General features: G+C 39.8%; 1 protein-coding gene and 1 long non-coding RNA gene across 2 annotated transcripts in view; one reads left to right on the top strand and one right to left on the bottom strand.

Moving 5' to 3' along the window:
* Positions 1-33: 33 nt before the first annotated feature.
* On the top strand, positions 34-710 carry LOC113468485. The gene is made up of 2 exons (XR_003392220.1): positions 34-430; positions 562-710. It is a non-coding gene; the product is annotated as an uncharacterized LOC113468485 (long non-coding RNA).
* Positions 711-2,211: 1,501 nt separating this feature from the next.
* LOC103511773 (serine/threonine-protein kinase tousled-like 2) overlaps positions 2,212-13,262 on the bottom strand; it is a gene marked incomplete in the record, with an annotated part of 95,412 nt that continues 84,361 nt past the window's right edge. The window contains 8 exon segments of the mRNA XM_026825439.1: positions 2,212-2,837; positions 3,436-3,543; positions 4,172-4,422; positions 6,171-6,430; positions 7,213-7,356; positions 8,119-8,189; positions 8,343-8,423; positions 8,981-9,302. Coding sequence (XP_026681240.1) covers positions 2,580-2,837; positions 3,436-3,543; positions 4,172-4,422; positions 6,171-6,430; positions 7,213-7,356; positions 8,119-8,189; positions 8,343-8,423; positions 8,981-9,302 — 1,495 coding nt within the window.

Below are 13,262 nucleotides of genomic sequence, written 5' to 3' on the forward strand. Positions count from 1 at the left end.
ATTTTATTATTCCCACCCCCTTCCCTCCTCCCCATCTCTCAAATCGTGCTTAGAACAGTAACTTGAGGAGGGAGTGTTCTTAGTCCAGGAGATGAGAGTTTATTTACTCATTCTTCACATAGGGATACAATACAGTTTCATCTATAATTTTCTGTTTCTTCTTAGGCGGCTGAACCTAAGTTTAGAATTATTTTCAGTTTTCAAGCCTCATCTGTGAGGGTGAACATACAAGTGTCTTCAGAGCAGGTGGTACCTAGGAGCACGGTGGTTGATAAGAAAACAACCGTAGTAAACCGGCGAACCTAAGGTCATTTTTGACATTGTAGGATAGTATTCGCCACTCCAATTATGTCCACTTTTCATGTGGCTAACTTTGGAGACGGAATTTTGAGTGTGTACTCGTAGATGTAGTACTACGTGCATCACGGAGGTACATATTTACGATTCAAGTTTTTAAGTTTTTTCCTTTTTTTTCCCCCTCATTGAAATCACTATGACATCAAATCCTGGGATCAAAACTTAGCAGGTTCCAAGTAAATCAAAACACTCCCCCGAATGGAGGTACATATTTACGATTCAAGTTTTGAAGTTTTTTCCTCGTTTTCCCCCTCATTGAAATCACTATGACATCAAATCCTGGGATCAAAACTTAGCAGGTTCCAAGTAAATCAAAACACTCCCCCGAATAATTAACACGATACAACTGTTTATTTTTTAAACTTTTTACAAAAAGAAAAATCTTTTTTAGAGACATTATATTACACCTATATCGAAATTCAATGGCATTGCTTATCCTGTCACTTGACAGCTCTGTGAAGGTAGAAACACACTACCCTCACGTGAACTCTACCTTGAGTTTCTCATGAAATAAATACAAAACTTCACTTTGTAATGTTTTGAAAACAAATAAACTTTATAATTTTGAAATAATTATTTAAGAAACACTTAGCCATAACGAATTATGTTGAATACTTTGTAACCAACATGGCGCCAAATATCCATTTTATTTATTTAATATATTTTATACTGGGTAACAAGGTACCCACGTCGCAGGACGTAATCTTAATTAGAAACTTGGACTGTTTCAAGTTCAAAAAGCACCTTTTCATTAAAGATAGTCCGGTCCTAGTACAAACATACTACATGCCCTATCTTTACTTACTGTTCCTAACTTCATTCAGATCAAGAGTGCATAGAAGATGCATCATTATTCATCAAGTGTACAGGACAAGCAATACTCACGACAACACAAACAATAATTTTTTATAGCCTTTCAATTTCTTTTCTTACTAGGTATTTTTTAAATAATATTTTTAAAAAGGAACAAAAATTGATGAGCTAAGAGTGATTTTATAGGGAGGGAGCTCTGTGTAAAATACAAAGCTTCTCAACATAGGGGGATGGGGGGGGGGGTTGACTTGTTTAGGACAAAACCGCGATACCTTCTAATCCTAGGCTGGCTCCCAAAATCCTTTGATCGTGTAAAGTGTGGACGCATCTGATCTAGTGTAACCGTAGCCTAACCGGCACGTAACAATGTCATGTTGAAATGATATGTAGATTTAACGTAGGTATATAATTACGAGGAAGTGGACAATAAGTACCTACGACATTAGGAATTTGTTCACACCCATAGTGGCATCAGTTTTTACTTCCTACCAGATCGCCCGAGTGTAGCAACGGTATTCGTGGTTAGTTTTTGCACGGGTGACCGTCCCGGACTTTATGTGTTGTTGGTTAACTTGGTGTGTGATTTGCTTTCAGTCTCGCAGGGATAATAAAGGTGTAGTATCAACAGAAATGGGTGGAAGGAATGACAAATGAGGGGGATTTTTGAAGAATTTAAATACAGGATCGTCTGACCAGATAGGTCCCTACTCAAGTACTATTAGTATGTGCCTACCTACGTTCGTAATAAGATGTATCTTATGTAAACCAAACTATTTAGTCAATTGATTATTGAGAGTAATACAAACACCATGGTGTGTGATTTGCTTTCAGTCTCGCAGGGATAATAAAGGTGTAGTATCAACAGAAATGGGTGGAAGGAATGAAAAATGAGGGGAATTTTTGAAGAATTTAAATACAGGATCATCTGACCAGATAGGTCCCTACTCAAGTACTATTTGTATGTGCCTACCTACGTTCGTAATATATACTAAGTGAGGGAAAGTTTAACATTGAAATAATGTTGTAATAATATGCTCTGTTGCTGTAATATTTGTTTTAAATACCTCCATTTAAGTTCGGTATTGTCAAAACTTGTAAAAATTCCAAGTACTGGATTTCCGTTCTGAAAATCATAACATATCAACAAAATGTCAATACAAAATGCTTAGTCAATATTTCTGTCAAAAACTTGCAAAAGCGCTACCACATCACTTAGTTTTTTCTTGGTACTAAATTTTGTATCGAGAGGGGACATTGGTTCAGATTTCACAAAGAATACGCGTCATCAGTGCCGGGGCCAGGGAGGGGAGGAGAGGAGAAGAGGAGGGAAAACAAGGCAGAGGGGGGAGGTCACAAATTATATGTAAAAAAAACCAATAGGATCACTTGACACTGGGATGAGGAGCACACTAGGACGAAGATGAAGCGTTCATGCCAGAGAATAGCCCGGTGGCGAATGACTGCTGTACGGCCGAAGACTGGGTACTGGCCCCGCCAGAATTCTGATTCTGACCGCTGGAGGCGGGCGAGTGACCTACTGGGGCGGAACTAGAGGCTGACTGACGGCCGTGCTTGGGTACGGGGGGCTGCAGGTAGTCGTGTCGGGCGAGAGAAATCACGTCTATTCGGTCTTCTTTCCTATAGGCGAGACAGGATCGAATGAAACCCTGCAAGAGGAGAAGGACAATGTTAATACAGACGACACGTACGAGAAAATCATGCAATATTGGAGAACCTATTTATTAGGTCTTTTTGGATGGAGAACCTATTTTAGATTTAGATGGATAATTAATATAAGATATTGTTCCCCTGCAATATTTTAGCTATGTAATACGATACTTACGGTTCTCCGTACGCGATACGATTTACGCACGCGCGTACGCGATACTTACGGTTCTCCGTACGCGATACGATACGCAAAAGGATTTAATGTACACATGAATAACATATTATTTAAGTTTAAGACGGACTGTGAACAGTAATAGTAATGTTATACTACACCCCAGGATTTAGATGGATAATTAATATAAGATATTGTTCCCCTGCAATATTTTAGCTATTTAATACGATACTTACTCCTTCTAGTATAAACAAAAGGATTTAATGTACACATGAATAACATATTATTTAAGTTTAAGACGGACTGTGAACAGTAATAGTAATGTTATACTACACCCCAACAGAAAATTCTCTAAAAATCTCAAAACAACGAGGATTTCATATCTAAATGCTCTTTATACCACCACCTTAGATGAGAAAACTTACCTTGGCTTCATTACTAACAGTTGGTTTATTGGCAAACTGAACCTCAGTTGCTTTGAGAATAGTATTTTCTTCTAGAATAGTTGCTTGTGATTGGTTGTGTCCGAAAGGCTGTGGACATAGAACATACAAAAACCAAAATGAAATTAAATGTAATATGTATATTCTTGGTGTTATGTGCTTGTGATTACCTCAAATACATGTCAGAACTTTAGCGGTCATCACAGCTGACGAAATGGTCTAATTATCTAATATTATTCTTACCATGCAAATATTGGTATGTACTTGAAAGTTGAATTTAAATTCGGGGATATAAGACCTCCCGTTGTTACAGTTCTTAGTATCAAAACTCTTTCAGCCAGGCTAGTTAGCTTAGTTGGTAGAGCGTCTGCCTTGTAAGCGCTAGACCGCTGGTTCGATTCCCGCCCGGCATAAGACCTCCCGTTATTACAGTTCTTAGCATCAAAACTCTTTCAGCCAGGCTAGTTAGCTTAGTTGGTAGAGCGTCTGCCTTGTAAGCGCTAGACCGCTGGTTCGATTCCCGCCCGGAAAGGATTTTATCCTGAACGGATAAGGTTCCTTCTCGGAACGGCTGGCTTTCTCCTATCTTTTTTTTCTTCTCTTTTCGATTTCGGGCCTTACAGTTCCCTGTCAAACTTTTTTTTTAATCTTTCAAAAATAAAATAAATCTTAGAGGTTTATAGTTAAGTGTTCAAATATTAATAAAAGACTGGCTCACCTTTTTCCCATACAGACACTGATAGAAGATAACGCCCACCGACCAGACATCCACCTTGGACGAGATCTTGGGCGGGTTCTTGCCCACTACGAAACACTCGGGCGGTAAATACCAATAGGTGCCGGCGCCCTGGGATGTGAGATCCATGCCATGGTCTGGATTGTAGTTCTCCTCATCCATCACCTTGCTCAGGCCAAAGTCCGTGATCTTGATTTCCCCGCACACGTTGCCCTCGGTCAGGAGAATATTGCCTAGGGGATGACAGAAATAAAATTAAAACCATACGCTCTTCCTAGGAAATAACAGTAATAAAATGAAAACCATACGCTCTTGGTCAGTAGAATTGCCCAGAAAAAATCAAACTCCGCACACGTTGCCCTCGGTCAGGAGAATATTGCCTAGGGGATGACAGAAATAAAATGAAAACCATACGCTCTTCCTAGGAAATAACAGTAATAAAATGAAAACCATACGCTCTTGGTCAGTAGAATTGCCCAGAAAAAATCAAACGCCTGGTAAACAGGAATGTGAGGGTTCAATCCCAGCCGAGGTATGGAATTTATCTTCAATATAATTTGAGAATTTGACCACAGTAATAGTAGTAGCCTACTGCTGGAGTAAAGGGACTTTTCCGTAGTATAAATAATGAAGAAATTAACTGACTCTTCTCAAACTTAGATAGACGTATTGAGAATGTAGGCAATCTCTGGAAATCATATCCAACAAACATCTAATAATGAAGAAATTAACTGACTCTTCTCAAACTTAGATAGACGTATTGAGAATGTAGGCAATCTCTGGAAATCATATCCAACAAACCTGCGAGAGTATTGAGGAGGCACATTTATGATTCTTTTGAACTAATGTGGTGTAAATGACCTCTCGACACATACTTGAAATGGAGTGAGAGGAAGAGAGAAGGGATAATAGAGGAAAGAAGGAAATGAGGAGGGGGAGTGAGAAAGAGGGATGAAGGAAAATAAGAGAAGGGATAATAGAGGAAAGAAGGAAATGAGGAGGGGGAGTGAGAAAGAGGGATGAAGGAAAATAGCAGAAGAGAGATCAATGTTTAGGCAAGACTAAAGCTAGCAGCTACCTTTTATGTATTATATATTTTCATTTCCCCATCTCTGTCTCCTTTCTTCTGCTTTCCATTTCTCTTCCTTCTCCTACCCTCTCTCTTCGTTGATACATCTCCTCCCACCCTCTCACTTCCATGCTCTCTCTCTCTCTCCAAGTTCTCTTATTCTCATTTTGTCTAGTTTATTTTATTATTCCCACCCCCTTCCCTCCTCCCCATCTCTCAACCCCTTCCCTTCTTCTTCCCCGTGTTTTTCAATATTGAATTTTCATGGAAAAGTTCACTTTGTCTGCTGTACTTGGAGCTTGGCAATGGCTAGATACGCTGCACAAACTTTCCAGCTTTGTAAATTAATATTACCGATGCTGACGATGATAACATTTGCATGTTATTGCTTTTCCCGTGCAGCATTGGATGAAATATAGAAGCAGGACGCAGGACGTATCCTCTTCACTGAAATAAAGGCTCATTTACACTAGGTCCAACAACCAATGAACCTTGGAGTATACATTGGAGTATCCAAAAAACTGTCGTCTGATGGGTTCAAAAATGTACCTGTCGTGTCAGAATATTAAGGAAACACTTTGGTTGAAAGATCAAAATCAAACAAAAACCTTAGGACACTGATGTTACAGTGCAATAGTAATAAACTAAAATGGACGCGGCACACAAGGGATCAAGAAGAGACCACCTTAGCATAGTAAATTAGTAATAGGACACTGATGGTCAGGAAGTATATCTTCTTCTTCTTCCTAGCCTTTCCCTACTTATTTAGGGTCGGCGTTTGTCAGTCCCTTCCAAGCAGCCCTATTGTGTACCTCATGCCCTGTTAAATTTTTCTCACTCAAGTCTTGATCCACACAATCTTCCACCTTTTCTTCGGACAATATTTTCATGCAAATAAAAAGAGGGGCTTACCGGGTTTCAAGTCGTAATGAATGACGGGGGGCTTGATCTCGTTCAAATACTTGAGAGCCGACACCACTTGCATGACTATAGACCGGGCCTCTCTCTCGGCAATCGTCTTGTGCTGTTTCAAATAGAAGTCTAGATCGTGCCCATCACAGTACTCGAGCACAGTGCAGAATGAGTTGGCGTCTATTTCAAACACATCGTACAACTTGACAACCCGTGGGTGATCCAGGGCTTTGTGTATGTTGTACTCCCGTAGTGCGTGCCTGGGAAATGGAAGATTAAGATTAGTCGTTAGTAACTTAGCGCACATTGGTGAGAAAGAGAGGGAGACCAAAACTGAGGTGGAGAGATAAGGTTGAGAAAGACATGAGAGAAAAGGGAGGAAGCATTAGATAGGAGGGTTTGGAGGGGTAGGATAAAGGAAGGCGACGCCGATTGGGAAAAGGTGCAGTAAAAGAAGAACTTAGCACACATTGAAAACAAAGATTTTAAACATGGTATCTCTATTTGTCTCAGTGGGTGAGGTGTTCTTGACAGAGGAAACTGTAACTGCTAAGGTCTTATCGTCTCGAAATCGAAGAGAGAAGGAAGACAGGACAGGAGAAAGCCAGCCATTCCGAGAACGAACATTATCCCATCAGGAAAAAATCTGCCCCGGGCTGGAATCGAACCCGCGGCCTAGTGCTTACAAGGCAGACGCGCTACCAACCAAGCTAACTAGGCTGGCCAGGGTATCTTTATTATTTGTCTTGGTGGATGATGTGTATAATTTGAACATTATAAAATTTACAGGCTAGCCAGCGACACGGCGATAGCACGAGTCCCTTGAAGTTGGTTAACATTGTGCATGGATGGTATCGGAATTGGTGACCAATGACCATCTGGATAATTGCGGCCCTTATCAGGTTAGATTAAGTTAATGTGAGTAGGCCCGAATGAAGGGAGGGTAAAACCTCATCAATAAAAAACTTAGCAGATGGAAAAAGCTACGTCTTTTTGTCTAATAATGAATATCATAAAGGAGTTCCGTTAAAGGACAACTTACTTAATATAATTGGCCTTCTTATCTTCTTTCCAGTCTTTATTGAGTTGATGTACTTTACACGCCACATAGCGTTGTTCCTTCAGGTCGAACGCTTTGTGAACTTCACTAAATCCTCCCTTCCCTAATAGCATCAGCAACAGATACCTGGAACAAGAGAAGAGATATGTTATTTGCTAATGCATGAAGATGGAGTTCAATAACTATGAAATTTCATACATACAGAAAGAAACTATCACTAAAGGGTTTGTCATGTTTCAAAGGAAAAGCACAGGTCCTCATCATGGTTGTCTGCGGTTCGGGACGGGCCAAGTACTCTTGGCTAGAGACTATCAACACCGCAACAATATCAATCACTAAAGACCTGTGGCCTACACTCTTCAAAGCTTACATACTCATCTGTGAGGGTGAACATACAAGTGTCTTCAGAGCAGGTGGTACCTAGGAGAACGGTGGTTGATAAGAAAACAACCGTAGTAAACCGGCGAACCTAAGGTCATTTTTGATATTGTAGGATAGTATTCGCCACTCCAATTATGTCCACTTTTCATGTGGCTAACTTTGGAGACGGAATTTTGAGTGTGTACTCGTAGATATCATGTTTCAAAGGAAAAGCACAGGTCCTCATCATGGTTGCCTGCGGTTCGGGACGGGCCAAGTACTCCTGGCTAGAGACTATCAACACCGCAACAATATCAATCACTAAAGACCTGTGGCCTACACTCTTCAAAGCTTACATTTCACTCCATGTATAGAAAAAAGTCCTACCATTTGTTGTGGAGTAAAAACTGAGGCGTTTGGAGTGAATTAAGCCATCTGAAAGATCGATTTCAAACTTTATAACCAATCAGATAGCTTAAATCCAAAAGTTAAACCAAGTTTAAACTCAGACTGTGGTTCCAGACTTACCTATCACTTAGGACCGGATGGTTGTTGAACCGGGACTGGTCCTCATTATGAATCCTCTTCAGTTCTCGGATGTGCAGATTTTTATAACCAATCAGATAGCTTAAATCCAAAAGTTAAACCAAGTTTAAACTTAGACTGTGGTTCTAGACTTACCTATCACTTAGGACCGGATGGTTGTTGAACCGGGACTGGTCCTCATTATGAATCCTCTTCAGTTCTCGGATGTGCAGATTTCGTTCCCGTTCCAACTTTTCCATTTCTAACTGGAGATCCGCGTCTTCTTTCTTTAAAGCTGACTGACGTAACTGTAACGAGAGAAATGAGATTTCCATTACCTAACTGGCGTAGCACTTTAACGTACAATGCAATACGACATAATTATTATCTGTGACTTGGGTCTGATGGTTCTTTGGACATTTTTTCTCTTATTATTTGTTTATTTATTTATTATTATTATTTTTTTAAAATATTCCATATTTCTGCTGGGATTGAACCAACGCCCTCCTGTTTACCAGGTGAGCGTCTTAACCACTACACCACCGAGGCAGGTTAGACTAGAATATACCCAATTTATACTGCCAAAATGAGACTGAAAAGTCCCTTTACTCCCGCTGTCTAAACAAGGTCTTATGAAATTGGTAAATTAGTGTAGATTCAATGATTAGTGATGATTTCCACTTTACCTTGAGTATTTCATCAGCCTCATAGTACTCCTGGCTGGACCGAGGCAGGTTAGAATAGAATATACCCAATTTATACTGCCAAAATGAGACTGAAAAGTCCCTTTACTCCCGCTGTCTAAACAAGGTCTTGTGAATTTGGCTAATGTAGATTCAATGATTAGTGATGATTTCCACTTTACCTTGAGTATTTCATCAGCCTCATAGTACTCCTGGCTGGACATGCCAGGCAAGGGCTCAGGTTTGAGGAACGTGGCCGAGTCGGTACCATTGTGTAGGGTAGACGTGGGTGTGCTTGGCGCAGTGGGGGTAACAGGCCCCGTGGGTGTTCCCGCGACCCCACCACTTCCTACGGCCCCGGCTGAGTTTGCCTGGGTCCCGGCCCCGCCCGATTGACTCCCGGCCCGTTTACGGCCTGTCTCGGCGTTGGTTGGCCGCTTCTTATTGAGCAGCTTCTTCTGGCGATCGATCTCTTCTCGCTCCGCGGTGATCTCTTCTTGTCGCCTGGAGGAAGAACAAAATACAAAAGGTTAGAATAGGATTTTTTTTTTTTTTGAAAAAGATGAGTGTTCCACCGCCGTTTTTATTTCGTAACAATGAAACAACTGCTACATTAGACGCATGAGGTCTGTGTCGTAGCATTCCCATCCCGTAGAATGCCTCTCATCAGATGGACGAGAAGAGACAAAAAATACTTCCCATTTAGGTGCTGAGTCAAAACGAGAACACCAGAAAATAACCCGTTGATGCTCTGTAGATTAAGGATGGGAATTACCACATCGGATGATCTCGAGATTAACCCGGGTGATAAAACTTGGTCCTCGATTTAATCGAAAATCCGAATTGGTCATCATGTTTGTTTCAATGTGTGAAAACGTATCCAAACTTCTTCTTCTTCTTTGCCTTCGGTCCTCGATTTAATCGAAAATCCGAATTGGTCATCATGTTTGTTTCAATGTATGAAAACGTATCCAAACTTCTTCTTCTTCTTTGCCTTTTACAGATGGGGTCGGCGTTTTTCGGCAGCCTCTCAATCAGACCTAACTAGGGTGATTGCTTTGGGCTGACATTTGGTGTGCGGGTGGGGTAAAAACGTATCCAATGTTAGAGTAAATATATCAACTCACTGTCCATTCCTATTTATCAACACCAATCGACAGAGTATGGCCTCAGCTTAAGAGGTGTGAAAAATACCCAACGTTATTTGCATAGATAGTGAATATAAATGACCAATTCAAGGCATTGTACAATTCGTACATTATCCACAAGTTGCATATTGAAGTCATATTGAGAAATTGACACACAAGTAACCATGTAGTAAAACTGATGATGTTTGTAAAAAAAGTGGTTTATTTACAACTTGGCTGGTGAAACAGAACTTCAAACATGTTCTCTTTCAAAGTCTTTTTTTTTAGAAAAAGGGATTTTTCATTTTCAGTCTCAACCGAAAGTGTACAAAAGAGAGATAAATATTAATAAATTAAATTATACATTCCTTTTCATATCAAATAAAAGAGTGCAAATATGAGATCACATGTAACTACAGGCTACATGTTAAATTAAGAGTTCATTTTCATATTATGAAAAACACTGCAGTCTGGAGTCACCCAACCACACCTATATGTAATTCCAATACAATTTAACAACAGGGTTGCATGGGATTATGAAAAACACTGCAGTCTGGAGTCACCCAACCACACCTATATGTAATTCCAATACAATTTAACAACAGGGTTGCATGGGTGTGGGGGAGAGGGCAAAATGTGTTTCTTTTTTTCTCCCTTTTTTATTTCGCTCTCTGTACAGGGGATACTTGTCGTATAAAGAAGAAAATATGAAAGCGAGAATGAGGAGAAGAAGGGAAAGAGAAGGATGGAGAGAGAGCATGACGCAGTGAAATATAATGCGATACACGAGTTCAATATGATTTCCTAAAGTTCAATCTTCCTATGATTTCCTAAAAGAACTAGAAACAAGTACAGCGTGTTTGCGCACCGAAGTAAAATTAAATATGTGGGTTTACAATACACGGTCGTGGAGTCACGAAAAACAATTTATAAAATCTATAGGAGCAGAGCTAGTGAGCTAGGTATTATATTTTATGTCTGAGGCCCGAATTCAATGGCTGATTACATTTTTGGGACAGAGTAAGAAAATAGGGGAGAGTAGGAGATGAGAAAGACAGAACCTTGATGTGCCGCCCTTGTTTATTTTATCAGGGCTCGTGAGACTTCCACTCGTTGAGTACGGGCCTGATCTCATGTATGTTTGTGTTGTCTTGATAAAAATACACCAGTGACGTCATGAGACATGCCAACTCAAAACTGCAATCTCATCAATACCTAAATGAACGAAATAATAATAAAAAATACTTCCAGTAGATGTATGTTACTAAGTGTGTGTTTGAATGTTACTTCATGGATAGGACGTTAGGACCAAGGGCATTGTGGATTATGGATTGTTTGTATTTTCCCTTTCAACTAACTTCTGTGCTATGAGGCAATGAGGGATAACCATTAATTCATTTACAGGAAAACTGGCACAAACATAATTAGTAAACAAGATGCTCTAGTATCAAGTAGTCATTCTATTTTGCCTAGAACTGCAAAAAAAAATATGATGGCTTTCTGGGATTTCTACGAACATCACCTACGTAGTTTGTTCTGACATGATCTCACTGTATTTTAACCGAAACTGAAGGGGAAACGTAACCTCAGCTTAAACTTCGGACCATTCATTTTTCAATAAGGAAGTTGTGTTTTCAATATTTTTACGATGGCAAGAGGGGTTCCGTGTTTTAAATGCCCATAAAAATGCAGTTGAAGCTTCCCTTCTTCAGCCTCCTTGCGTATAAACCTCATTGTAAACAAACGCTTTGGTTTGGTTCATTTTGGTGTTAAAGATAAAGCAAGTTTTGAATGTTGAGAGCATGTAATTTGAAATCAACCATCAGATTGTTTGAACCAACATTTTGGTGTTAAAGATAAAGCAAGTTTTGAATGTTGAGAGCATGTAATTTGAAATCAACCATCAGATTGTTTGAACCAAAATTCATTTTGGTGTTAAAGATAAAGCAAGTTTTGAATGTTGAGAGCATGTAATTTGAAATCAACCATCAGATTGTTTGAACCAAAAGTTCTTCCGCAGCCCTTCGCTATCACCCTGCACTCTACTTCCTTACCCCTGTCTATTCCGCAGCCCACACTTTAGGGAGTGTGGTCAGCAGTGGGGTCCCTACCTTTACCTCCCACAGTTACCAAAAGTTGAACTTGAACCGAGTTTAAAATCACTTTGTGGCCCCGGCCATAGACAAACACAACTCCACCAGCGTCTCTTAATATTCCATGATATTTTAACACACTGCCATGACGATGACAATGTTCTCTTATAGTTTTGTTGAGGTTACAAGGAAATTTCCGCTCCCAAAATAGATCTCATCATGTTTTCTGTGTGTCTGAATGGCGATAAAATCATGTGTGTCTTTTTTCACTTGTATAAATAATAGATTAGAAGATTATTGTTTACATCATCTTTATTTGAATACATAGTGGTGGTTGGAAAATATTCTACCCATCAGCAATTGAGATGTTTGCCAACCGTTGGACAACAGATATCTTCGAATTACCTTAGGTATACGACATTTACAATAACAACTGACAATAAGTAACATCAGGTATTGAATATGTACTTAATGAGTCAATCATGAATTCTACTGGTATGTATTTGTTATACGAGGCATTAAACCATAATGCCTCGGTGGTGTAGTGGTCAAGACGCTCGCCTGGTAAAGGGAGGGAGAGAGAGCATGACGCAGTGAAATATAATGCGATACACGAGTTCAATATGATTTCCTAAAGTTCAATCTTCCTATGATTTCCTAAATATAATAATGTTAATAGCACTGTTAAACTTTGACTTGGCAGGGAGTTAATGAGACACTTCTGAATGATCAACTAGTCCCAGAACTCAGACAATTATCTCTAGGTCAAATGAGATCCAAACACTCCCAACTTCCTAGAACTAGGTTATTAGAAAATATTGGCTGAAAGTAAAGAAGGGAGGGAGTGAGAGGAAGGAAGAGAGAACTTGACTTGGCAGGGAGTTAATGAGACACTTCTGAATGATCAACTAGTCCCAGAACTCAGACAATTATCTCTAGGTCAAATGAGATTCAAACACTCCCAACTTCCTAGAACTAGGTTATTAGAAAATATTGGCTGAAAGTAAAGAAGGGAGGGAGGGAGTGAGAGGAAGAGAGAAGGGATAATAGAGGAAAGAAGGAAATGAGGAGGGGGAGTGAGAAAGAGGGATGAAGGAAAATAGCAGAAGAGAGATCAATGTTTAGGCAAGACTAAAGCTAGCAGCTACCTTTTATGTATTATATATTTTCATTTCCCCATCTCTGTCTCCTTTCTTCTGCTTTCCATTTCTCTTCCTTCTCCTACCCTCTCTCTTCGTTGATAC

The sequence above is a fragment of the Diaphorina citri genome, unplaced genomic scaffold, assembly GCF_000475195.1.
Source record: "Diaphorina citri unplaced genomic scaffold, Diaci psyllid genome assembly version 1.1 scaffold750, whole genome shotgun sequence".
Lineage (NCBI taxonomy): Eukaryota > Metazoa > Arthropoda > Insecta > Hemiptera > Psyllidae > Diaphorina > Diaphorina citri.